The sequence below is a fragment of the Dipodomys merriami genome, unplaced genomic scaffold (genome assembly GCF_024711535.1).
Source record: "Dipodomys merriami isolate MVZ:Mamm:240054 unplaced genomic scaffold, mDipMer1.0.p SCAF_1, whole genome shotgun sequence".
Lineage (NCBI taxonomy): Eukaryota > Metazoa > Chordata > Mammalia > Rodentia > Heteromyidae > Dipodomys > Dipodomys merriami.
Genome location: NW_027202270.1, coordinates 114,358,431 through 114,382,618, shown reverse-complemented (window position 1 = coordinate 114,382,618; position 24,188 = coordinate 114,358,431). Strand labels below are relative to the sequence as shown.

General features: G+C 44.6%; 3 protein-coding genes across 4 annotated transcripts; 1 reads left to right on the top strand and 2 right to left on the bottom strand.

Moving 5' to 3' along the window:
* Window positions 1-1,720: 1,720 nt before the first annotated feature.
* Window positions 1,721-4,302, bottom strand: Mgat2 (alpha-1,6-mannosyl-glycoprotein 2-beta-N-acetylglucosaminyltransferase). Its single transcript, XM_070027535.1, has one exon. The coding sequence runs from the start codon at window positions 3,781-3,783 to the stop codon at window positions 2,437-2,439; it is 1,347 nt and encodes a 448-aa protein (XP_069883636.1). The 5' UTR covers window positions 3,784-4,302; the 3' UTR covers window positions 1,721-2,436.
* An 86-nt stretch (window positions 4,303-4,388) lies between these two features.
* On the top strand, window positions 4,389-5,696 carry Rpl36al (ribosomal protein L36a like). The gene is made up of 2 exons (XM_070027569.1): window positions 4,389-4,480; window positions 5,256-5,696. Exon 2 carries the CDS (start codon window positions 5,273-5,275, stop codon window positions 5,591-5,593), a length of 321 nt encoding a protein of 106 aa, XP_069883670.1. The 5' UTR covers window positions 4,389-4,480; window positions 5,256-5,272; the 3' UTR covers window positions 5,594-5,696.
* A 1,385-nt stretch (window positions 5,697-7,081) lies between these two features.
* Lrr1 (leucine rich repeat protein 1) lies at window positions 7,082-21,994 on the bottom strand. Of its 2 annotated transcripts, none has more exons than XM_070027556.1 (4): window positions 21,706-21,994; window positions 17,365-17,466; window positions 13,437-14,158; window positions 7,082-8,707 (listed from the first exon to the last, which is right to left on the bottom strand). In XM_070027556.1, the coding sequence occupies exons 1-4, from the start codon at window positions 21,916-21,918 to the stop codon at window positions 8,467-8,469; spliced, it is 1,278 nt and encodes a 425-aa protein (XP_069883657.1). In that variant the 5' UTR covers window positions 21,919-21,994; the 3' UTR covers window positions 7,082-8,466. The 2 variants fall into 2 exon arrangements, with proteins under 2 accessions (XP_069883657.1, XP_069883647.1); XM_070027546.1 differs by having other exon boundaries at window positions 17,365-17,463; window positions 21,706-21,969.
* Window positions 21,995-24,188: the final 2,194 nt, after the last annotated feature.

Here is a 24,188-nt window from a genome sequence, read left to right as displayed (position 1 = left end):
TGAGACTATTGCTAACGAACCACTAGAAAACCGGAAGTTGGTGTTGTGGCTCAAGTGGTAGAGTGCTTGCCTTGAGCTGAGGCGCTAAGGGACAGCACCCAGCCCCCGAGTTCAATCCCCACAACTGAAAAAAAAAAAAAACACAAAGTATTGGGGGACTGGTGATGTGGCTTAGTGGGAGTGCTTGCCTAGCATGCATGAGTGCCCAGGCCCTGAGTTCAAGTCCCAGAACTGGCAGGAAAAAAAAAAGTTTGGGATAGCATGAAAGAAAAATATTTGAGCTAATAAATTACCCTAAGGCTAATATCTAATATATTTCTGTGCCAGGTAAGGCTACTAAATTAGACTGGAAAACACCTAATTTTTTTTAGTCCTTTGAACTAGTAATATCAGGTCAGAAAACCAAAAATTTTTGTATGAAGACTAAATGACTCATCCTGATTTATTTTTTTATTTTTTATTTTTTTTGGTCGGTCATGGGGCTTGAACTCTGGGCCTGGGCGCTGTCCCTCAGCTCTTCAGCTCAAGGAGAGCGCTCTACCACTTGAGCTATAGCACCACTTCCGGTTTTCTGGTGGTTTATTGGAGATAGGAGTCTCAAGGTCTCTCCTGCCCGGGCTGGCTTTGAACCTCGATCCTCAGATCTCAGCCTCCTGAGTAGCTAGGATTACAGGCATTGAGCCACCAGCGCCCGGCCTTCATCCTGATTTATAATCCCTTTGTCCCATAAAAACTAGCATTAAGAGCTGGGAATGTATCACAGTGGTAGCATTATGGCTTAGCGTGCACAAGACCTTGTAATCTTAACTATCCATGATGCTAAGGAGAGAGGATTCTAAGTTCAAGGCCAACATAGGCTATAAACCAAACCAAAACTGGCATCAGCTGGGCACTGGTTGCTTATGCCTGAATCCACTATTAGGAGGCTGAGATCTAAGGATTGTGGTTCAAAGCTAGCTGGGGTAGAAATTGAGACTCATCTCTGATTAGCCGCTACTCAACAATTAGAAGTGATTCAGTGGCTCAAGTCGTAAGAGTGCTAGCCTTGAGCACAAAGAGGCCCAGGGACAGCATCCAAACCCTGAGTTTGGGCCCCACAACTGACAAAAAGAAAAAAAAAATAACTGGCACCATATTGAGATGTGAGAATTGTATTAAAAAAGGTATTAAAGTGAGAGAACTATGCCTTAGACTAGCACATGCATTTGTTAGCCACACAACATAGGTAGGTTGACTAACAGTAAAATCTTTACACAGAAATTAGCCTACTTTGAGTAAGTTTTGACGATTTTACATCATGGGAAACTTCTGTAGTAAAGTTTAAGCCTACTTCCTATTTTTTACTGCATCTGTCAAGAAAAAAGATTTGAGATCTGAGGATGTAGTGCAGTGGGAGAGCATTTGCCTAACATGTACAAGGTCTAGGTTCAATCCCCAACACTGAAAAAAAGTATGATTTCATAAGATTGGTATAAGAACATGAACTTTGGCACACTGAACTTTGTATCATTTCTGGCCTTCAAAAACAATTTAGACTGCATTTCCCTTACAGAGCAGCTTTTTATTGCTCATTATCTATGGCTGGCCAATTTGAAAGCCAAATAGTTTCCTCCATATGGAATACTGTCATGAGCACGGTTTTGAATTCATATACTGTGTGTAACTGGTCCAACTTCTACAATGCCTTTATTGGTGGAAGAAATAAAACTGCAAAATGATTAGGAACTTTTTTATGCAAAAATGAGTATTTTATTTTGGCAGCACTAAAGAAAAAAAAAATCAAAACCACTGTATTTCTACATTGAGGTGAAAATGTTTAAACTTTCTCATCAAATACATTCCAAAAGAAAGTGTGTTCTATGAAGGTTCCAAAGCACAGGCAAATCTTAACACAATAGTACAGGAATCCTTAATACTGAAAATAACTGTTCAGACAGGGTGTTTAACAAATGTAATTTCTGAGTTATTAAACCAATAGAGTAATCCTTTCCTAATAACAATGTCAAGAGTGAAACTGCTGTTCCATTAATACTCTTAATGATTTCATTTTAATACTTTTAACTGCTATGACAGTTTTAAATAAACTTTGTTGTACTTAAAATAAGTTTCAAAAGTGGAAAAGTGTACAAAGTTTCTGATAAAAAGATTAACAGATGCAATTTAAATAAAATTCCCCCTTTCCTCATATCAACTAATAATAATCATTATCTTCAGCAGATACAGACTGAGCTTTTAAACCCAACTTCCAAAATGAAAACTTGTTTTTAAATTTTGATCAGACATAACTGGAAAAGATTACTATATATTTGGACATCTTTTACAAGAATTTCTTTGTATTAAAGCAGAAACCAGGTCCTAAACTCTTTTATCTAATTGTATGTCCTATTGAAACAAATATCAAAAATAGAAGACTGTCACTTTTGCTTTTTTTTTCCTTTACTGCAGTCTTCTATAACTTTTACAGAGTTCATGGTCCCTAATATCTCCCCACCCTCCATTTTTCCTGGGTGGGGAAATGGCTGCCATAGTGAATTTCTCACTGATTATCAAAGTTTCTGGGAACATGTACTGTTTGTTATTATTTAAGAGTAACTCAATTTGGGCACTCTGGGTGGATGGCCTACATGTTTTCTTGTGATGCATACCACAGTCTCCAGCATGAAAAATCCTAGGAGCTTGAGGAACCATCACTTTCCAGAATTTTGGAAGACAAGTTACAGTCAGATATTGAAGAGTCCAGTCCCAGTTATAATCATCATAAGTACAGAAAGTGTCTGTGCACTCTATCAGCTTCTGATATGCATCCCGGGTCAAAGCTAACCCCATATTGTGCTCTGTAGATTTCCAAGCTTTTACATCTACCTTGTCGGCGATGCCGTAGAAACTACGACTGGCAGTGTAGGTCCCCAGGGAGAGAACATCACACTCAGGACACTCTTGCTGCTTCAATTTCCACATCTTTTTGAAGACGTGGTAAAAGTCTGGGGCTAGGTAGTGATCCTCTTCCAAGAAAAGTATTAGGCCAGAATAATCTTGAAGAACTTTGACCCTTTCCCATACAAAATGCAGCTTCCACCACCAGTGATGTTTTGTTTGGGAGAACTTGGCCTCTCGATAATGGCCAAAAGAGTCAGGATACTCGGCATTAATGCACCCCAATTTCAAAGCCGCATTCTTCTTTACATCTCTGGGGCAATCTCTGGGGTCACTGCCAGGAAACTCATTGGGATACAACTGAATGCTGAAAGGAAAGAACACCTGCAGAACCGGACAGAAATCCACTCCAGCGATCAGCTGATTGATCTCTGTCGACCAGAAGTCGTGGCTAAAGATGACGAGGACGTTATCAATGCCCTGGGCTTTGCGAAGTGAGTCCAGCAGCATTTTGAGGTATTCGGGTCGGTTGTGCACCTGGACCACCAACACCAGCTCCTGGGGGGCCCAGGTGCCGGTCTTCTCTACATTCCTCAGCGTCTGATCAAAGTTCAGCTGGTACACCAGGGACCGGTACCGCAGCGTCAGGTTGTCCGCCTCGGGCTGCGGGACCGCGGGGACCAGAGGAGCCGCCGATTCGTTGGAGACCCTGCGGATACCCATCGACACGGCGAGATGGTCTCCGCCGCGGCCGCCCGCACGGGGTGCGGGCTCGGCGGCGTCCAGCAGCGGCGGGGCGAGGGCCTCGTTCTTCCTTTGTCGCCCATTGCTGCTCCAGAGGACGAAGCCGCAGGCGGCCACCACGAGCGTCAGGATTAGCACCTTCCGTTTGTAAATGCGGAACCTCATGGTCTCCAGGGCCAGCGCTGGCCACGGAAAGGGGCTGGCGGCCTCTGCTCGGAAGGGGCGGGCGGGCGGGCGGGCGGGCGGCGGCCGCAGCGCTGGCCTGTAGCCGTAGGAACTGCCCCCCCACCCCGCGGCTGCCCTCGCTAACTCATCCCGGGCCCCGGAGGTCCTGGGGCCCGAAGGCGCTCAGCCGCCCCGCGTTGCCCGGGCTCCGCACATTCTCGCCTGGCAAGCGGCAGCTGGAGCTGCGGCCCCGCCGCTAGGAACCACGGCTCGGCGTCGTCTCGGTCCTTTCCATTCAGCACCACGGGTCCCGGAAGAAGCCCAGCTGCCGTTCTACCGCACCCTGGTGTCTTTACCTGCGCCTCCAGCGGCCCTGCGTCCTCCGCACTCTCATCCTCACTCGGGCCCGTGGCCGCCGATACCCAAAGACGCAGCCTCGCCTCACTCCGGTGGCGACCGTTCTGACAACCCGCTTACTGGCCCGCGAATCGCCGCGGCCCTTCGGCCCACACCCCTCCAGCCCGCCCCCAGGGCAGTTTATTGGTGCTTTCCAGAGGCATTTAGGGACGCCTTGCCGTAGGAGGCAGCCGCCTATTGGCTGGTTGTCCTGCCACTCAAGCTCAGTTCCCACTTCCGCTCCCCTCGTCCTTTTCCTCAGAGCTGCGTGAGGCGCGTGTCGTGGTCTCCCGGTCTCCCGGTAAGTAGGGGAGGGCGGCCGTACCGGCTTTTTTTTAGGGGGTCTGACGGCTCAGGATCTCGGGGAGGACTAGGCCCCTGTGGGGAAGCGAAGGGTAGGCCCGGCGTCCTGGCTTGGTTGGGCCCGGGAGCTGGCTCAGCCTTGGGCAGCGGCGCGGGAGCATGGCGGCTGTGGAGCTGCGGTATCCACGTCAGCTTTCCGGGCTGCCGGCGGGGCTGCGGAGGGGAAGCGCGACGCCGGAGCGGCGCGGCCCATGGAAGAGAGACTGGGCGGGCGCGTCGGAGCCCGGGTGGCCGTAGGGTCCGGCCGTGGGCCTACCCGGGAGGTAGAAAATGGAGGCGGCGGGTGGCGGAGTCGGAGCGAATCGCGAGTCCTGATCTGCAGGAGGAAACCCTCGGCTGTGTTCTCTGCGCGGCCCCGGAGTTAGGCGTTGAGCGGAGCTCACTCCTCCGGGCCGGGTCTCGGGCTGCAGGCGGGCACCGCCACGCCCGCCTTCGTTATGTTTTAGTCTCAGGTAATGTCAGTTTTTTGCCTCTGCGCGCAGTGCTGGAGAGCCGGCCTTAAGGCCTAGCAGTCTACCACCATGCTATAGCCCCAGACCTAGCCAGTAACTTAAGCATCCCAAAGACGTGTTCACTTGTTAGGAGTTCATTCGTGTGGAAAACGAGCACTTGATGAATTGATACTGTCGATGATCGATTTTTTTTTTAAAATCTTGGCCTTTTCATGTTTCAGAGTGTTAAATGTTATCTTAATTTGCTCTCATCTTGTGCAGACAGCTCTACTACAAAGATGGTCAACGTACCCAAAACCAGAAGGACTTTCTGTAAGAAATGTGGCAAGCATCAGCCTCACAAAGTGACCCAGTACAAGAAGGGCAAAGATTCTCTGTATGCCCAAGGGAAGAGGCGCTACGATCGGAAGCAAAGCGGCTATGGTGGGCAGACCAAGCCAATATTCCGAAAGAAGGCTAAAACCACCAAGAAGATTGTGCTGAGGCTTGAATGTGTTGAGCCTAACTGCAGATCCAAGAGGATGCTGGCCATCAAGAGATGCAAGCATTTTGAACTGGGAGGAGATAAGAAGAGAAAGGGCCAAGTGATCCAGTTCTAAACTTTGGGGGGAGGAGGGAGGTGAGGTCTTAATTTTGAGGGGAAGATCTTGAAGCTATAAAATTACCTGATGGAAAACTAATAAATCTCAGAAAATACCCAAACTTTCTAAGTGTTCTTTTGTTTTTTGCCGGTCCTAGGGTTTGAACTCAGGGCCTGGGCTCTGTCCCTGAGCCTCTTTGTGCTCCAGGCCAGCGCTCTTTTCTGTGGTACTGTGGAATTGAACCCAGAACTTCATGCTTGCTAGGTAAGCACTCTACCAACTAAGCCACATTCCCAGCCTACATGTCTTTTCCAATATGGTTCTTAAGAACATTATAAATTCTTGGGGAGTGAGCTAATTTTTCTTCAGAAATTGTTTACGTTCACTCAGTTCTCAGAAGTTGGCATTTTTGCTTGGCACCTGTGGCTCACAACTGTAATCCTGGCTACTCAATAGGCTGAGATTTGAAGATGGTATGTATGTCAAAGCCAGCTTGCCAAGTCCATGAGATTTACTCTCCAATTATTCACCAAAAAGCTGGTAGTGGAGCTGTGGCTAAGGTGGTAAGAGTACTAGCCTTTAGCACAAAAGCTCAGGGATGCCTAGGCCGAGCTCAAGCACTAGTACCAACACAAAAGAGTTGGTATTTTCTGCTTATAAGGAAGACATGAGTTGTGCCTCACACTTTACAACCAGGTTACACTAAATGATAATAGGAAAAATATTTTCAGAGGTTCTTCTGATCTATTAATCCATTCTACCCTTTTTTCACCTGGGGATGGTTTCTAGACTCCCAGTAGATGCCTGAAACCTGGAATAGTACTCTTAATTTTTCCTATGTATATATATGTACATTAAAGTTCAATTTATAAATTAGGTATTGCAAGATTAAGAATAATAGCCAGAGCCAGTGGCTCATGCCTGTAATCTTAGCTACTGGGAGGAAATCTGAGGATCCATTGTTCTGAAGCCAGCTGGGCAGGAAACGTCATGTTCTACTCCAGCTGGCATTGGCTTGCCCTTAGCAAAGCTCATGGACAGTACACACACAAGAAAAAAAAGTTGTCAACATTACAACTCTGGTACTTTGGAGTCATTAAGTAAAATAAGGGTTACTGGAACAAACTGCTGTATTGAAACAGTTCATCCTTTTAACATTACTACTGAACAATTAAGTAAAAACTGGGCAGGTGGTTCATGTCCCAGGCAGGATGCCTGGTTCAGAATGGCAATTTAAAACTTAAGAGTTAATTCATTTCCACACGGCAGCTGATCTTATTAACACACCATAAACAGCATGTCAGGTTAAGTTCTGTACCACTAAACTATATCCTCCAGCCCTGAGTAAAAGCTTTAGTAATTTAACATTTTAAACAATCTTTACTTGGGAATATTTGTGTTTTCAGGTAAATGAGTCCCAAATCTGAAACATTTTTATGGTTAATTTGGAAATACAGAGAACCTGCCTCCAATCCCAAAACAGTAGTGTACTACTACTACTACAGCAAGCTTTCCCCAGTAGCTTTATTTACAACAATAAATTCTAAAGTTATTCCAGTGGTTTAGTAGGGAGGGCAATGGGAATAGAACAACATAGTACTGAAACCTTTCCAGGATTATTTCAAGTTCATTTCTTTGTTCTACATCCCCCCTTGAAGAGCTGAGGGACAGTGCCCAGGCCCAGAGTTCAAGTCCCAAGACTGACAAAAAAAAAAAAAGCTTTATATATATTTCATAACCTGAAGGTAATCTCACAGAATTTTCAGCATACCAAAACAATTATGTTTTGACTGGGACCTCTCATTGGAGAATAAGTTGTAGAATTTTCTACCTGTATCATGTCAGTGCTCAAAATATTTTGAATTTTGGAGCATTCTGGACATTAGAAATGTTCAACCTGTATGTAGTTTTAATACTAAACAAATGTTCACTGTGATTGAGAATATTAGTCAGGCAGAGCATATTATTTGTATACAAAAACTCAATTTCCCTCACTGAAATTAAAAAAAGTTGATTCTTAGAACCAGGATGATTAGAATCAATATCAATTTAACATTAAAAGAATACTATGGGGTCAGGTGCTGGTAGTTCATGTCTGTAATCCTAGCTACTCAAGAGGCTGAAATCTGTGGTTCAAAGCCAGGCTGAGACAGAAGTCTGAGACTTTGTCTCTACTGAACCAACAAAAAGCTAGAAGTGGAGTTGTGGCTCACATGGTAGCTTGACAGTCTTGAAAAGGCCAAGTGAGGACACCAGGGCCTAAGTTCAGGCCCCAGTATTGGCACAAAAGCAAAACAACAACAAAAAAGAATCCTACAGGGCTAAGTGCTACAGTGCTCTCCTAATATTTTCAAAGTCTTGGGTTAAATCTCCAGCACTGGGGGAAAAAAATCAATCCTGGAAATAACACTCCTGGAAATAACACGCCTGTAATCCTACGTACTCAGGAGGCTGAGACTGAGAATCGAGTTTCAAAGCCAGCCCAGGAAGAAATGTCCTGAGACTTTCCAATTAACCACAGAAAACTGGAAGTAGAGCCCTAGCCTTGAGCTGAAGAGAGGAGGGACAGCGCCCAGGCCCAGAAGTTCAAGCTTCATGAACAACAACAACAAAGTTAATTCCATATAAAATTAAATTTCATTATCTGTAATTCTTTTGACACAGAATTTTGCTATATACCCAAACTGGTTAAGAGCCTGAGGTATAACAGGCTGGGAATACACACATGTACCACCATGCACTCCTCTAAATTCACTTTTAAGGAAATTACAAATTTAGTCAAACAAGTATATGAAAAGGTTCTTGTTCATTTTAACACTATTAGATCACAAACCATACACGAAGCCCAAAATGACCTGTGACTAAATGAAAATTTTTTGAGGTATCACCTATTACTTTAACATATCAGAGGAATTTACATAACAGGCTAGAGAACAGAAATATGAGATAATCGGTGCTTCAGTTCCACCCATATTGTCTACTAAGACCACAGTGTGGGAAAAGGAGTGTAGATTCATGGCAGACGTTCCTTGGATGAAAGAGTTTAGACAAAATCTTCCACAAACACAAGTTTTTGCAGTATCCAAATCTTGGCAAAGGTGGAAAGGAATGATATGAGGGCCATATGGAATCCTATGGGGAAAAAATGTTGTATTTTGTTACTAAATTCAGAACATATATCAGGACAGGAATTATTAGGACCCTGAATTATAATGACAGAAGAATAAGTTGCAACTTAAGAACAGTCAGAATATTATTTTCACAACTGGTAAAAAAAATGGGACAAATATACTACAAAATGATATACTGTGAACCTAAGATAACAATAATACCTGAGCAAAATCAAGACATTGGTTCACCATTTAAATTTCTAACACATAAGAGGCCATCTTCACATTCTTAACTAGTTGATCTGTGGTAGAGTCTACGGACCTACATCTCTTTTTAGAGCTTTTTTTTTTTGGTCAGTTATATGGCTTGAACTCCAGGCCTGGGCACTATCCCTAAGATCTTTTGCTCAAGGCTAGCACTCTTTATTACTTGCTATACATTTATTCAGCTATTAAATGTGCAATATGAGCCAAGTACAGGGCCATCACATTTTTAGACTCTAGGTATTCAGTACAAAGTAAAACAAACTCCATGCCCTCAGGAATCACATTGTCCTGAGAAAAACAGCCAGCAAACAAATGTTAAAAATTATGCATACAAAAAAAAAATTATGCATACAGGGGCTGGGAAGGTGGCTCAGTGGTAGAGCGCTTGCCTTGCATGCTTGAGGCCCTGGGTTCGATTCCTCAGCACCACATAAGCAAAAAGAAAAAAGCTGAAAGTGGCGCTGTGGCTCAAGTGATAGAGCACTAGTCTTGAGCTGAAGAGCTGAGGGACAGTGCCCAGGCCCAGAGTTCAGGCCCCACGACCGGACCCCAAAAAAAAAAAAATTATGCATACAAGTCAGAAGCCAGTGACACATGCCTATAATCCTAGCTACTCGAGACTGAGATGTGAGGATAGAGGTTCAAAGCCAGCCTGGGTAGGAATGTCCCTGAGACTCTTTGGGGGGGGAGGGGTGTCCAGTCATGGGGCCTGAACTCTGGGCTTGGACGCTGTCCCTCAGCTCTTCAGCTCAAGGCTATAGTGCTCTACCACTTGAGCCACACTGCCACTTCCGGCTTTTTTTTCTTTTTGCTTATGTGGTGCTGAGGAATCGAACCCAGGGCCTCAGGCATGCAAGGCAAGCACTCTACCACTAAGCCACCTTCCCAGCCCCTTTCCCTGAGACTGTTATCTCCAACTAATCACCAGAAAACCAGAAGTGGCACTGTGGCTCAAGGGTAAAGCACTTGCCTTGAGCTGAAGAGCTCAGGGACAGTGCCCAGGCTCAGAGTTCAAGACCCATGACAGACAGACAGACACAGACATACACACACACACATAAAACACAAGGTTGTAAGTACTGTGACAATAATAAATAAGCCATGTAATGAGGTAAATACTTTTGTGTGTGTGTGTATGATGGAGTTTGAACTAAAAGCCTTGTACTTGTTATGAATGTAGTCTACTTTAGCTGCCACGCCTACTCCGGTGGAGTCTGCTTAGCATGGGAAACCTGCTTTCAGATCTGAGAATGGGGCTTCAAAGAGGCCTACCTCCTGGAAAAGGCTGGCAAGCCCCTGGGAAAGATGTGTTGCTGTTTTTCTTTTCTTCGCTGTATAGGAGCGCCTATTAATCTTTTACTGTTCCTGCTGCTCATTGTAGTTACTCATGCTCAACGTTCCCTTATTCAAGGCTCTTTGTTAAAAGTGTTGACGACTCCAACATCTGATGAGTGTCTTGAGAATATGACTAACTCACCAGAGTTAAGTGCTACCCTGAAAGCCCCTCTTATGGAGGCTAGTAGACAAGTCATAAGTAAATATAAAAGTATTGGGGGTTTCATGATGTCACTTCAGCAGAAGGAATTGTTTGAAAGAGATTTACAAGAAGCTATAGGCACGGCTAGAGCAGAAAGAGTGTATGGCTACAGGAAACTTTCCTTTAATCCTGAAGCATATACAATAGACTCATATAGATATCCTGTAGATAAGAAAGATGTAGAAGGGCCGGGCGCTGGTGGCTCACGCCTGTAATCCTAGCTACTCAGGAGGCTGAGATCTGAGGATCGCGGTTCAAAGCCAGCCCGGACACGAAAGACCGTGAGACTCCTATCTCCAATAAAACCACCAGAAAACTGGAAGTGGCGCTGTAGCTCAAGTGGTAGAGCGCTCGCCTTGAGCTGAAGAGCTGAGGGACAACGCCCAGGCCCAAGTTCAAGCCCCACGACCGACAAAAAAAAAAAAAAAAAAGAAAGATGTAGAAGGATATTTAGACCAAAAGCTAAATAAGATTCCTAAAAGGTTGGTAGATAAAAGGTGGCAATGGCTTATCAGAGGAAAATGGTGGGATCCTCCATTATCTAGAGGACCCCAAAGACTTCCCCCAGATCCATAGCCTTTAACAGGTGTGTATGATAAGGATGGCAATCGTTGGGAAAACTACTTAGGAGAAAGAACTTTCTATTACTCTCTTTCATTTACTGAGAGACTTGCTAGATCTAGGCCTCCTTGGTGCTTACTATCAAAGAAGGAACAAGAAAGATCTTATGAGACAGTTAAGGCCTCTATAGAAAAGAGTAAACGATTATGTGAAAGGGTTACAGAAAAGACACTATGAGCCTGAATTTGATATATGGCCAGATTTAACTAAGTATACTGAATATCATGATTTTTGGCCACAAATTGGGGACCCTCTAAAGAATGGCAAAGAAGCACAATTGCTTAGAAAAGATTTGAAACGTATAAAGTACAAAACTAAACAAAAGGGCTGGGAAGGTGGCTCAGTGGTAGAGCGCTTGCCTTGCATGCATGAGGCCCTGGGTTCGATTCCTCAGCACCACATAAACAAAAAGAAAAGAGCCGGAAGTGACGCTGTGGCTCAAGTGGTAGAGCGCTAGCCTTGAGCTGAAGAGCTGAGGGACAGCACCCAGGCCCAGAGTTCAGGTCCCAAAACTGGACCCCCCCCGAAAAAAAAAAAAAAAAACTAAACAAAAGTAACTATGAAGTACTAGAGTTCATGCCTTTCTGTTCAGCACCTTGCCCATATGCTCTGGTTAATGGTTAATAGGTGATAAACATCGAAACCAATTATATTTCTTAAAAACAGAGGTAAAGCCGAAAACAAGTGCCTATCGTCATAGCTCGTCATCCAAAAAACAAGATCAGGCGACCAGCTGGTGACCACCCAAGAATGAAGCCTTGCAGCAAGATTGTGTAACCTTTTGCCCTTTCTCATGGAGACTTTTGCTATAAAAGCTTTTTATCCTCTGCAATAAATCGCACTCAGCATCCACTCCTCTTGTGTGTGAGTTGTCTGTTTGCCATCTCCCCACCTATTCCAGTTCCTCCACTAGGTGTCCTCTGTCGTCCCGATAGAGCCGGTCCCGAGGCATTTAGCCACTCCTCCAGCCCCTTTTCTGGGTTGGCTATTTTCAATAGGATCTAGATTTATGTCCTGATGGACCTGGTGCTTCCCTGAATAGCTGGGATGTCAGGTAGGCAGCTACACTGGTCAGGATGGAATCTGATTCTTCCTGACTAGCCTTGAACTGCAATCCTCCAATCTCCATCTCCCAAGTAACTAGGATTACAGGCTGAGACATGGAATCTAGCATGGAATAAAACTTTTTTGGGGGAGAGCGGGGCGGGGGGGGGGGGGGGAGGGGAGGAGGGGAGGAATCCTGGGGCTTGAACTCAAGGCCTGGGCACTGTCCCTGATCTTCTTTTGCTCAAAGCTAACACTAGATTACTTGAGCCACAGCACTACTTCCTGCTTTTTCTGTTTATGTGGTACTGAGGAATCAAATCCAGGGCTTCATGCATGCTGGGCAAGCACTCTACTACTAAGCCACATTCTCAGAATAAAACTTTTGATAGGTGGAATAAATAAGAACTCTCTGGAATGATGTGTGGGCAGAAAACCTAATGAAGTGAGAGAGTGAGTTACAAGATTTCATGAAGGGTAATCATTCCAAGCAGAGATAAGGAACATCAAGAATGCTACCTGGGTGCTGGTGGCTCACGCCTGTAATCCTAGCTACTCAGGAGACTTAGATCTGAGGATCACAGTTCAAAGTCAGCCCGGGCAGGAAACTCTGTGAGACTCTTATCTCCAATAAACCACCAGAAAATTGGAAGTGGCACTGTGGCTCAAGTACTAGCCTTGAACTGAAGAGCTCAGGGACAGCACCCAGGCCGAGTTCAAGCCCCACGATTGACTGCCACGGACCGGCTCTGTCGGGACAACGGAGGACACCTAGGGGAGGAACCTGGAATAGGATGGGGAGATGGCAAACAGACAACTCACACACAAGAGGAGTGGATGCTGAGTGCGATTTAATGCAGAGGATAACAAACTCCAGTCCACTGGAGTAGGCGTGGCAATTGACCAAAAAACAAAAAACAAAAAGAATGCTACCACTTTAGCAATGATTCAAGATGTGCACAGAAATTCTATTGAGGGGCTGGGAAGGTGGCTCAGTGGTAGAGCGCTTGCCTTGCATGCTCAAGGCCCTGGGTTCGATTCCTCAGCACCACATAAGCAAAAAAAGAAAAAAGCCGGAAGTGGCGCTCTGGCTCAAGTGGTAGAGCGCTAGCCTTGAACTGAAGAGCTGAGGGACAGCGCCCAGGCCCAGAGTTCAGGCCCCACGACTGGACCAAAAAAAAAAAAAAAAGAAATTCTATTGAGAAGTTCTATTAGTCTGAGACTATTACTGTCAATTTCATGAGAATACTAGTACCACATTTTATGACTATAAAAGTCTTACCTATTATTCAGTACAGTTCGCGCAGAAAGCTCCAGTAAAGTTAACGGTGCTTGCAGCTTTATAGTTGGAAGGACTTCTGGTGGTTCAAAAGGATTGCCAAAAAGATCCAAATACTCAAGGGATAACATTTTAAATTCACTAGGCAAAAATAGAAGCTTATTTCGAGCTGCTGATAAAAAATGAAGGTTTGTTAGCTGTCCTATCTTGAAAGGAAACTGAATCAATTGATTGTCATCAAGTTTTAAATCTGTAAGTTCGTGGAGCTGGCAAAACTGTATTGGAAGTGCCTTGATTTTGTTTTTGCTAAGATCCAAACTCCGAAGTGACTTTTGGAGTGTAGACTGACACAAGGCCACACTAAATGACTCCAGGTGGTTGTCGCTTAGGTTAAGTTCTTGAAGGTGTATGAGATCTCCAACTGTAGCTGGAAGTTTTTTAATATGATTGTGACTCAAGTCTAACTTCCTGAGGTTTTTTAAGCAAAGCATACGCGTATCAACTCGAAGAAGCCCACAGAAAGAAGTCTGAAGATGTTCCAGAAAATGTGGAAAATTCTTGTTTAGAGGATAGTCTTTTTTGGATGTGATAAGCATTTTGGTTTTAAAGTTTTCAAATTCTGAAGTCTTCACTGGTGTGGGTGTTGAAAGCTGTGTATTGATACCGCAACCTCTATAAGCTAGTCTCATAGCTGAAAGGAAACCCTTTAAGCTGCTCGCATTGGCCTGAATAAATAAAAGTTAGGCAAACAAATATTCCATTTTAGATAATGCACATATGGCTAGTTCTTCACACAAAAAATTCTGTAGTAACTGAGCATCTGTTTAGCAAGTGCTAGGCCCTGAGTTCAAACACAAGTACTGCCAAAGGGGGAAAAAAATCTTTGCCTGGTGTATTAAGTCATGCCTAAATCCTACTACCTAAGAGATGGAGGTAGTAGGATCATGACTTGTAGGCCAGACTGAGCTACCCTGTCTCAAAAAATAAAATAAAATGAAGCAACAAAATGCTAGAAAACAGGAAAGATGAGATGAAGAGATTGGTCCCAGATGAAGAGGGAAAAAAACCCTGCCAGAACTGGCAAATGGCATTTGAATTCAATCATCAATAAAAATAGCTAATATATGTAAGGTATTTAAGTTTCTTTACATTTACATTTATAAGTAAAGGATTAGTAAACTTTCAGGAAATCTGAGATCTAAGTAGGCAATATTATTTTGTTGGAACATGGGTACTATTGAAAGGAGTAAAATAAGCCAGGAACTGGCGGCTACTGCCTCTAATCCTAGTTACTCAAAAGCTGAGATCTGACGATTTTTTCAAAACAGCCTGGGCAAAAAAAGTCTGTGAAACTCTTTAACTCCATAAATTACCAAAAAAGCCAAAAATGAGACTACAGTTGAAGGGGTAGAGCGCTAGCCTTGACCTGAAGAGCACAGGGACAGAGCCCAGGCTGAGTTTAAGCCCCTGGACAAAAAAAAAATAAAAAAGAAGATAAAATAAGGCTGGGAATGTGGCTTAATGGTGGAATGCTTGCCTAGCATGCATCAAGCCCTGGGTTTGATTCCTCAGTACCATATAAACAGAAAAAACTGGAAGTGGCTCTGTGGCTCAAGTGGTAGAGTAGCTAGCCTCTAGCAAAAGAAGCTCAGGAACAGTGCCCAGGCCCTGAGTTCAAGCCCCAAGACGGGCAAAAAATAAATAAATAAATAAAAAGGTAAAATAGAGTAAACTGGTTTACTGACCAAGAAAAGAGTGAGAAATAATGGCAAGTCACTAGCTCAAGGGAAGGCTGATCACGGATATATATATATTTTTTGTCAGTTGTGGGTCTTAACTCTGGACCTGTACTCTGTCCCTGAGCCTTTTAGCTCAAGGCAACCACTCTACCATTTGAGCCACAATACCACTTCTAGTTTTCTGGTAGTTAATTGGAGATGAGTCTCACAGACTTTCCTGCCTAAGTTGGCTTTGAACCGCTATCCTCAGATCTCAGCCTCCTGGGTAGCTAGGATATGGCGTGAGCCATGGGTGCCCAGGTTGATCACTGATCTCTGAGGCAGCATTCTATATGAATCAATTTAAAAGAAGGTCAAGCCAGGCACCAGTGGCTCACACCTATAATCCAAGCTACTCAGGAGGCTGAGATCTGAGGATCATGGTTTAAAGCCAGCCCAGGCAGGAACATCCCTGAGACTCTTATCTACAATAAACCAACCAGAAAACCGGAAGTGGCACTGTGACTCAAGCCTTGAGCTGAAGAGCTGAGGGATAGTGCCCAGGCCCAGACTTTAAGCCACATAACTGACAAAAAAAAAAATAATAAAGGTCAAAGCTGGGTGCTGGTGGCTCATGCCCATAAATCTAGCTACTCAGGAGGCTGAGATCTGAGGACTGCGGTTCAAAGCCAGACTCGGCAGGAAAGTCCGTAAGATGAAATCCTTATCTCCAATTAACCACCAGAAAACTGGAAGTGGAGCTGTGGCTCAAGTGGTAGGGCTGGCCTTGAGTTGAAGAACTCAGGGACAGCGCCCAGGCCCAGAGTTCAAGTCCCATGGCTGGCAAAAAATAAAAATAAAGGAGCTGGGAATGTGGCTTAGTGGTAAAGTGCTTGCCTAGCATCCATGATGCCCTGGGCTTGATTCCTCAGTACCACATAAACAGAAAAAATTGGAAGTGGTGCTGTGGCTCAAGTGGTAGAGCACTAGCCTTGAGCAGAGATTCAAGGACAGTTCCCAGGCCTTGAGTTCAAGCTCCAGGACCTGCAAAAAATAAATAGATAAATAAAAAATAAAATAAAAATCAAACACTAAGACAAGGAAGGCCAATAGATTGAGTATTTCTAGAAATCTGTGTATTTCATTTTTAAACTGGTAGGACTTCAACGTGATAGAAAGGCAGAGTTAGTGGAAGGATGCATTAATCACAACAAGGAGGCAGGAACAATGTGAACAATGAGAACAATGTGAATTCAGGGCTAGTATAGTAGCTCAGTCATATACTACATGCTTGTCATACTCAAGGTCAAGGCCCAGGCCATTTAAGGGTGGGGGAAGGGGAGTTGAGAAAGATATTGTTCATACTATTTTGGTAAATTTTTTTTTTTCCCTTGAAGTACTAGGGTTTGAACTCATGGCCTCCTAGCTTGCTAAGCAAGTAGATCTTTATTATGTGAGGCATGCTTCTAACCCAACCCATTTTTGGTTTGAATTCAGGGCTTTGTACTCGCTAGGCAGCTCCTACTCTTGTTAAAGAGGGAAGAAAAAAGACAGAGCAAAAGAAGCTTTACATTTTTTAATGGTCTATGTATTGAAAAATGATTATAAATAAAATACAAAAAAAGAAAGAAAAGAAAGCTAGGTGCCAGTGGCTCATGTCTGTAATCCTAGCTACTCAGGAGGCTGAGATCTGAGGATCACATTTCAAAGACGCTTGAGCAGTAAAGTCGATAAGATTGTTATCTTCAATAAACCACCAGAAAACCGGAAGTCGCTCAAGTCTTAGAGCACTAGCTTTAAGCTGAAGAGTTGAAGGGACCGTGCTCAGGCACCAGAGTTCAGGCCCCATGACTGGCCAAATAAAATAATAAAAAAAAAAATTAATATAATTGCATTTTATCTTTTACACTAAATTTGTAATATGAGATCTAGCTGACAAAATACACATGTGTGCCATTTGTCAGTTTAAGAACATTAAAGCTCCCTCTTGGAAGCCATCTTGGCACAGAAGCAAACCCAGTTTTATTCTCATCCAGTACACCTCACCAAAGAAGCTTCTGGTCTTTTAGAGGCAATTAAGCTGCCTCTTTGTCATGGACTCTACAGCACACCTATAAGAGCCCATCCCTGTTTAGCTATGTGGGTTATCAAGAAGCTTGAACCATCTTCTTTTTTAAAGAAAACACAGAAGGCAACTATCTGTAATTCCATACCTTACTCAGACGGATATCCACAGGTGGCTCCTTTAACCTTACAGTGGCTTTCCCTTCATCCACAAATTTGGTGAAGAACTGCTCAATGTTCTCCTTTAGCTGCTTAAAACAAACAAGGGAAAAAGAGACAAAAACAGATATTGTTACTCAATATTGTTCACTTTTCCATGCTTTGGTTTGGCTTTTAGTCCTAAAGATGAAATGTTTTAATTTCGTCCTTTTTAAAGTTTCAAGATTTTTGGGAAATATATATATATTTTAAATGTAACCCAGGTTTGCCCCAATACTTGAGCCACGCCTCTATTTCCAGCTTTTTGCTAGTAAATTGAAAGTAAAAGTCTCACAAAAGTCCAGGCTGGCTTTTAACTGTAATCCTCGATCTCAATCTCTTGAATAACTAAGGTCCAGCTTACCTTAGAGTTTTTATCTTCTTGCCTCTACTTCCCCAGTGCTAAGATTATAGTTATGTACCACTATGCCCAGCCCTGAATGCTTTTTATTGTAACGGTGTGGTTTGGTTGATTTATTTTAAAGCAGTTATAACTCTATGTAGCATGTGATAGATATTACTACTTTATCTGTCCAGATTCTTTCTTGGGAACAGAATCCCGTATTTTTTGAATAATCACATATAGTAATAATAGCCAGTAGCAGTTATTTGTTTTCATAACCTCAAATTATTATTATTATTTTTTTGTTGTGGGGCTTGAACTCTGGGCCTGAGCGCTGTCCCTCAGCTCTTCAGCTCAAGGTGAGCGCTCTACCACTTAAGCTACAGCACCACTTCCAGTTTTCTAGTGTTTTATTGGAGATAAGTAAGAATTTCATGGACTTTCCTGCCCGGGCTGGCTTTGAACCGAGATCCTCAGATCTCAGCTTCCTGAGTAGTTAGGATTACAGGCATGAGCCACCGGCGCCCGACTATGACCTCAAATTATTACTCTGCGGGGGGGGGGGGGGGGGGGGGGAGGGAATAAGAATCAAAATTTTGTCGGGCTTGCTACTGTTAACCTCAGAGCTAGAGCTCTGAATGACATATAAAATTTTGGACTAGGGCTAGGAAGGTGACTCAGTGGTAGAGCGCTTGCCTTGCATGCATGAGGCCTTGGGTTCGATTCCTCAGCACCACATAAGCAAAAAGCAAAAAGCTGGAAGTGGCACTGTGGCTCAAGTGGTAGAGTGCTAGCCTTGAGCTGAAGAGCTGAGGGACAGCGCCCAGGCCCAGAGTTCAGGCCCCATGACTGGACTCCCCAAAAAATAATAATAAAAATAAAAAATAAAAAAATAAAATTTTGGACTGGCCAGGTGCCGGTGGTTCACGCCTTGTAATCCTAGCTACTCAGGAGGCTGAGATCTGAGGATTGCGGTTCAAAGCCAATCTGGGCAGGAAAGTCCATGATACTCTTATCTCCAATAAAAACCACTAGAAAACCGGAAGTGGTGCTATGGCTCAAGGTAGAATGCTCATCTTGAGCTGAAGAGCGTAAGGACAGCACCCAAGTCCAGAGTTCAAGCCCCACAACTGGAAAAAAAAAATTTGGACTGATACTGCTTCTGCTTTTTTCTGATAAAGCCACTATGTACTGGGTGCCTGGGACACAATGATGAATATGACTGGCATGGTAACTATACTTACAAAGTCGAAAATCTGGCATGGAAATGTCACAATGAAATCTGCCCTCTATTGCTAACATATGCCATAAAAAAAAGTTGAAACAAAGAAAAATTTAAAAGAAGATACAAACAAAAATTGAAAATGTGAGGCAGGTATTAAAGAAATTGTTATAAGCATGACACAACAAGTGCAGGCAAGACAAAGGAAGGGTCAGAGTGATGTTGAGTGAGTGTCAGAGGGGGCTGGATGGGACAGTATTTTAGTGGAGAGCTGTGTGCAAACCTGTGAGGGAAGGAAGAGCCTGGAAACTGAGGAGCTAACATAGTTTAGGATGCCTGTGAGATTGAGACAAGAGGCAGCTGAATATAAAAAGGTAAACAGATCAGCTCATGGGAGACATAGCCTATATTAAGAATTCTAGGAAGTGGCGCTGTGGCTCAAGTGGTAGAGTGCTCACCTTGAGCTGAAGAGTGCAGGGGCAACGCCCAAGCCCAGAGTTTAAGCCCGACAAAAAACAAAAAAAAAAAAAACAAAACTGGATTTAATCTTAATGAGATTGGACAGGAATAGCATTTGACTTGTGAAAATGAAGCTATTTGTCCCCAAAAGTTGGGGCTGGGAGGGTGGCTCAGTGGTAGAGTGCTTGCCTTACATGCCTGAGGCCCTGGGTTCGATTCCTCAGCACCACATAAGCAAAAAGAAAAAAGCCGGAAGTGGCACTGTAGCTCAAGTGGTAGAGTACTAGCCTTGAGCTGAAGAGCTGAGGGACAGCACCCAGGCCCAGAGTTCAGGCCTCACAACCGGAGCTAAAAAAAAAAAAAAAAAAAAAAAAAGAATTCTAGATTTTTGAAGCCGGGTTCCAGTAACTCATATGTGCACACACCACACACATACTAACTACACACACAAACATAATTCTAGATATGCGACTGCTTAGGGTGTTTGAGGTAAGGGCAAAAGAACGGAGGGTGAATAATTTTGAAGTGTAGTACAATCATGTATGAAGACTGCATAGATAATCCCAATGAATACAGTTGATCAATTGAGGGTGTAGGGGTTATCTTAAGAAGCGGAGGGTGAAGAGAGAGGGTGAATGAGACTGACAGGAGTTGGAGGAAGTTTGCTAGATACCACAGTACTGAGGACACAGTAGGTACACAGTAAACATTTTCTGAATGACAGTGGTATGAAGCTTGGGCCTTGAAGAATAGGTTTTGGGGCTAAGTGTGGAAAGTACCTTGGAGCCATGTCTCCAGTCCCTGTGTGTAATTTCTAAAATTCTTTCAATTAAAAAATTACCCAGGTGCCGGTGGCTCATACCCGTAATCCTAGCTACTTAGGAGGCTGAGATGTGAGGATCTGACGATCCAAATCAGCCCAGACAGACAAATCCCTGAGATTCTAATCTCAAATTAACCATCAAAAGCTGGAAGTGGAGGCATGGTTCAAGTGGTAGAATGCCAGCATTGTGGGAGAATGGAGGAGCCAAGCAAGAGCTCAAGGCTGATTCAATCCCCAGTACCAATTTTTTTTAAAAAGCAAAACAAAACAACAAACAGCCTAAAGTTTGATGCTACTAGGGACACTGACATGTGAGGATGGAGATTCAAAGCCAGCCTTGGCAGACAAATCCATGTGATGATTATCTCCAATTAACCAGCAAAAAGCCAGAAGTGCAACTGTGACTTGCATGGTAGAGCACCAGCCTTGAGTGAAAAAGCTGAGCCACAGCGTAAGGCCTTTAGTTCAAGTCCCAGTACTGGTGCACACACGTGCACAAACAAGAAACACAGGTTAATGCAAGAGTGGATAAATTGTTCCCTCATCTTGGTAGCTAACCAAGATATAGCAGCCACAAAATAACAATGACTGATAATGGAGAAGATTCCCTCATCTTGGTAGCTAACCAAGATATAGCAGCCACAAAATAACAATGACTGATAATGGAGAAGATCAAATTTCAACTTCTAACTAGAGAATTTACCACAGCTCTGCAGACACAAAAAAGCACTGGACCTACCTAAGGAATCAAGCGCTGGACCTAAGAAATCAGAGTAAATACAAGAAAGACAGACAGGAGAGACCGGGAAGGGAGGGGCTGGGAATGTGACTTTGTGGGTAGAGTGTTTGCCTAGCGTGTTTGAAGCCCTGGGTTCCATTCCTCGGTACCACATAAACACAGAAAAAAACGGAAGTGGTGCTGTGGCTCTAGTGGTAGAGTGCTAGCCTCAAAGCAAAAGCAGCTCAGGAACGGTGCCCAGGCCCAGAGTTCAAACCGAGAGGGGAGAGGAAAGGAGGGGACGGAGGGGAGGGGAGGAGGGAAGGGAGAGAATCCAATAACCAATAACTTCGATGCAAACAAAAGCCTGTTTACTATGCATCATCTATTAAAAGGGGGCGGGGAGTGAACTCCAGAAAAGACGGTGGGAGAAACAATGTACCGAGTGAAAATGCAGTTATGGGAGCTTCAATGCAGCTAACCCGTTCGGGGCTTCAAGAGGGCAGCACCGCTACCTATCATTGAACGGCCATGCAGTCAACCGAGCAGCAGAACGGAGCGAGAACAGTAACGGGAAAACAAATGTCACTTCTCACAAAGTTTCTGACAGGCCCGAGGGCCGTGGTGGTAGTGGGAAGTCAGGGACGGGTGCTCGGGGCTCGCACCACCCCCCAAGGGCCCGGGAAGGAAGAGCTGCGCCCCCGGCCCGGCCGGCCCCTCCCCGTACCTGGTAGCGGGTCCCGTGTCGGTCCTTCATGGTGGAGATGAACAAGAAGGCCGGGGGCCGGCTATCGGGGTCGCTGCTGGCTTGGGGGCGCCGCTGATTCCCGGCCGACTGTTGACAAAGACTTACTACGGCCCGGACGCCCTTGCCACGGTTCCTCAGCCCCAAGGCTGGCAAATGTCGGCTGACCACCTCGACCTCGCAGTGCAGCTTCATCCTGCAGGAGCCCGGGCCACCGAGGCCACTGAGCTTTGAAACTTCCTCCTTCCCGCCACGCCGAGCAGCCGCCGGGGTCCTCGAGCGCTCAGGCTGCCCGGGGATCCGCCTGCTCGATACATGAAGGGGTCCCGGGTTTTTTGAGTCCCCCTCGGAGAAATATTTCATCTCTTCAGGTTTTGATGACTCTTGACTGTGTTCACGAGCCTGGGAAGTGCGCATTTCGACAGCTTGAGGACCAGACTTGGGTCCTTCGAAGCGGGCGTTCGGCGAGGAGGCCACATCGGGATTGCCGTGCGCGCGGCTGGGGGGCGGAGTTCTTGTTTACAGTGGGCTGGGTCTCACCTGGGAGCGCGCTCATTGGTCTCACCTGGGTCTCACCTGGGAGCGCGCTCATCCGTCTCACCTGGGAGCGCCCTCCGTCTCACTGGAAGGCGGTTCCCTGTAGAAGGCCGGTGCCAGGCTGTGTTTTTGGAACACAACGAGTGGTTATCATAAAATTGACAAGCTGGCGGTGCTGTGTTGTCTATGGCGACGACGGAGATGACTGCAGTTAGCTCGGCAGTCACTGTCTGACAGCTGTGACTCCGCCTCGCGGGCGGCTGGATGAGAATTGTCCGAGACGCGGGACGTCTGTCCAGACCCCGCGGGACCTTCCCATTCCTTACTCCCTTTATGGCGCCACTGAGCTCCCGCCAATGATTTAATCATAAATGAACGTTCCTGTTTATACATAGCAGTTGAAATGTTGTCTGTCGATTCCACTTTGTGAAAAGCGTACTTGATTCAGGAAAAATAGTGACGAAGATAATAAATTGCCACCCCCCCTCCCCCGATTTTCAAAGACTATTGCACTTCATAGGACTTGTCTTTTTTATTTAGCTTTTCTATATATAGAAGAAAACCAAATGCCAACCTGAATTGTTACAAGAATATTAAATATGGGGCTGGAAAGGTGGGTCAGTGGTAGAGTGCTAGCCTTGAGCAAGGGAGCTGAGGGACAGTGACTAGGCCCAGAGTTCAACCACCACAACAGACAAAAAAAATAAGAATACTAAATATACCTAATCTGTCTGTCTCCCTCCCCCCTTCACCCCCCCCTCCCCTCCCATCCCCTCCATACCTCCTCTTTTTCTCTTCTCTCTCCTTTCTCTCCTCTCTTGTCAGTTATAGGGCTTGAACTCTGCCTGGCCCTATCCCTGAGCTCTTTTGCTCAAGGCTACTGAGCCACAGCGCCAGTTCTGGTTTTCTCTTGGTTAGTTGGAGATAAGAGTCTCACAGACTTTCCTGCCTGAGCTGGCTTTGAATCATGATCCTCGGATCTCAGCATCCTGGGTAGCTAGGATTACAGGTGTGAGCCACCAGTGAGGGGCATTACTTAACCTCTTGACAAGTGAGGATGATATGATGGAAGTAGTTTTATTTATGTGTATGAACATAGAACAATGAAACTGGCAGTGATGGTTTAAGAAGGGAGTTAAGGGAGAGTTATAGGTGGGTTCATCCAGATCCATTAGATACCTGTGTAATGACAGAACAGGGAACCCCTCCCTCTTGTACAAGTAATGTATGTTAATAAATAAAATATATATACACCTCAACTCTACATGCAGTTGTGAGCCAGGAAAAGCTTAAGTCTTATAAAATATGGTAATTTTAATTAGCTAGAATAGAAATGCATACAAATCAAGAATATAAAAAAAAATCCTTAGGCCAGGTGGTGGTGACTCAAGGCTGTAATCCTAGTTACTCAGAAGGATGAGTTCTGAGGTTCACAGTTGGAAGCCAGCCTGTGCGGGAAAGTCTGTGAGACTGTTTTCTCCAATAAATTACCAAAAGAGTTGGAAGTTGGACTGTGGCTGAAGTAATAGAGCACTAGCCTTGAGCAAAAGAAGCTCAGGGATAGTGCCTAGCCCCTGGGTTCAAGCCCCTGAACTGACAAAAACAACAACAACAGAAAAACACCAAAAACTTCAGGGCTTTATTTGGCTACTGAGGTGATCAAAGCATGGCTTTAGAAAATAAATGTTTGTTAACTGAAATATATGAAAGCTATGTAATAGTTCCATGGTGGTTTTAGAGTAAAACAATGGTATGTACTGTCAGATAATTGTTAGACTTTCAAAACTGATGTGGGATTCCATATACATATATATTTTCCCCCGGAGATGGAAATGAACCCAGAGTTCCACAAGTACTAAGCAAGCACTCCACCCCTGAGGTATTCTCCCTCCAGTACCTCAAGTATGTTCAATAAAATTATCTTAAGT

Coding starts and splice junctions, on each gene's coding strand:
- Mgat2 (XM_070027535.1), bottom strand. CDS start 3,783: ATGAGGTTCCGCATTTACAAACGGAAGGTGCTAATCCTGACGCTCGTG.
- Rpl36al (XM_070027569.1), top strand. CDS start 5,273: ATGGTCAACGTACCCAAAACCAGAAGGACTTTCTGTAAGAAATGTGGC.
- Lrr1 (XM_070027556.1), bottom strand. CDS start 21,918: ATGAAGCTGCACTGCGAGGTCGAGGTGGTCAGCCGACATTTGCCAGCC. Junction 14,159..17,364: donor TGGATATCCGTCTGAGTAAG/GTATGGAATTAC, acceptor TTATTTATTCAG/GCCAATGCGAGCAGCTTAAA. Junction 8,708..13,436: donor CGAACTGTACTGAATAATAG/GTAAGACTTTTA, acceptor TTTTCCCCATAG/GATTCCATATGGCCCTCATA.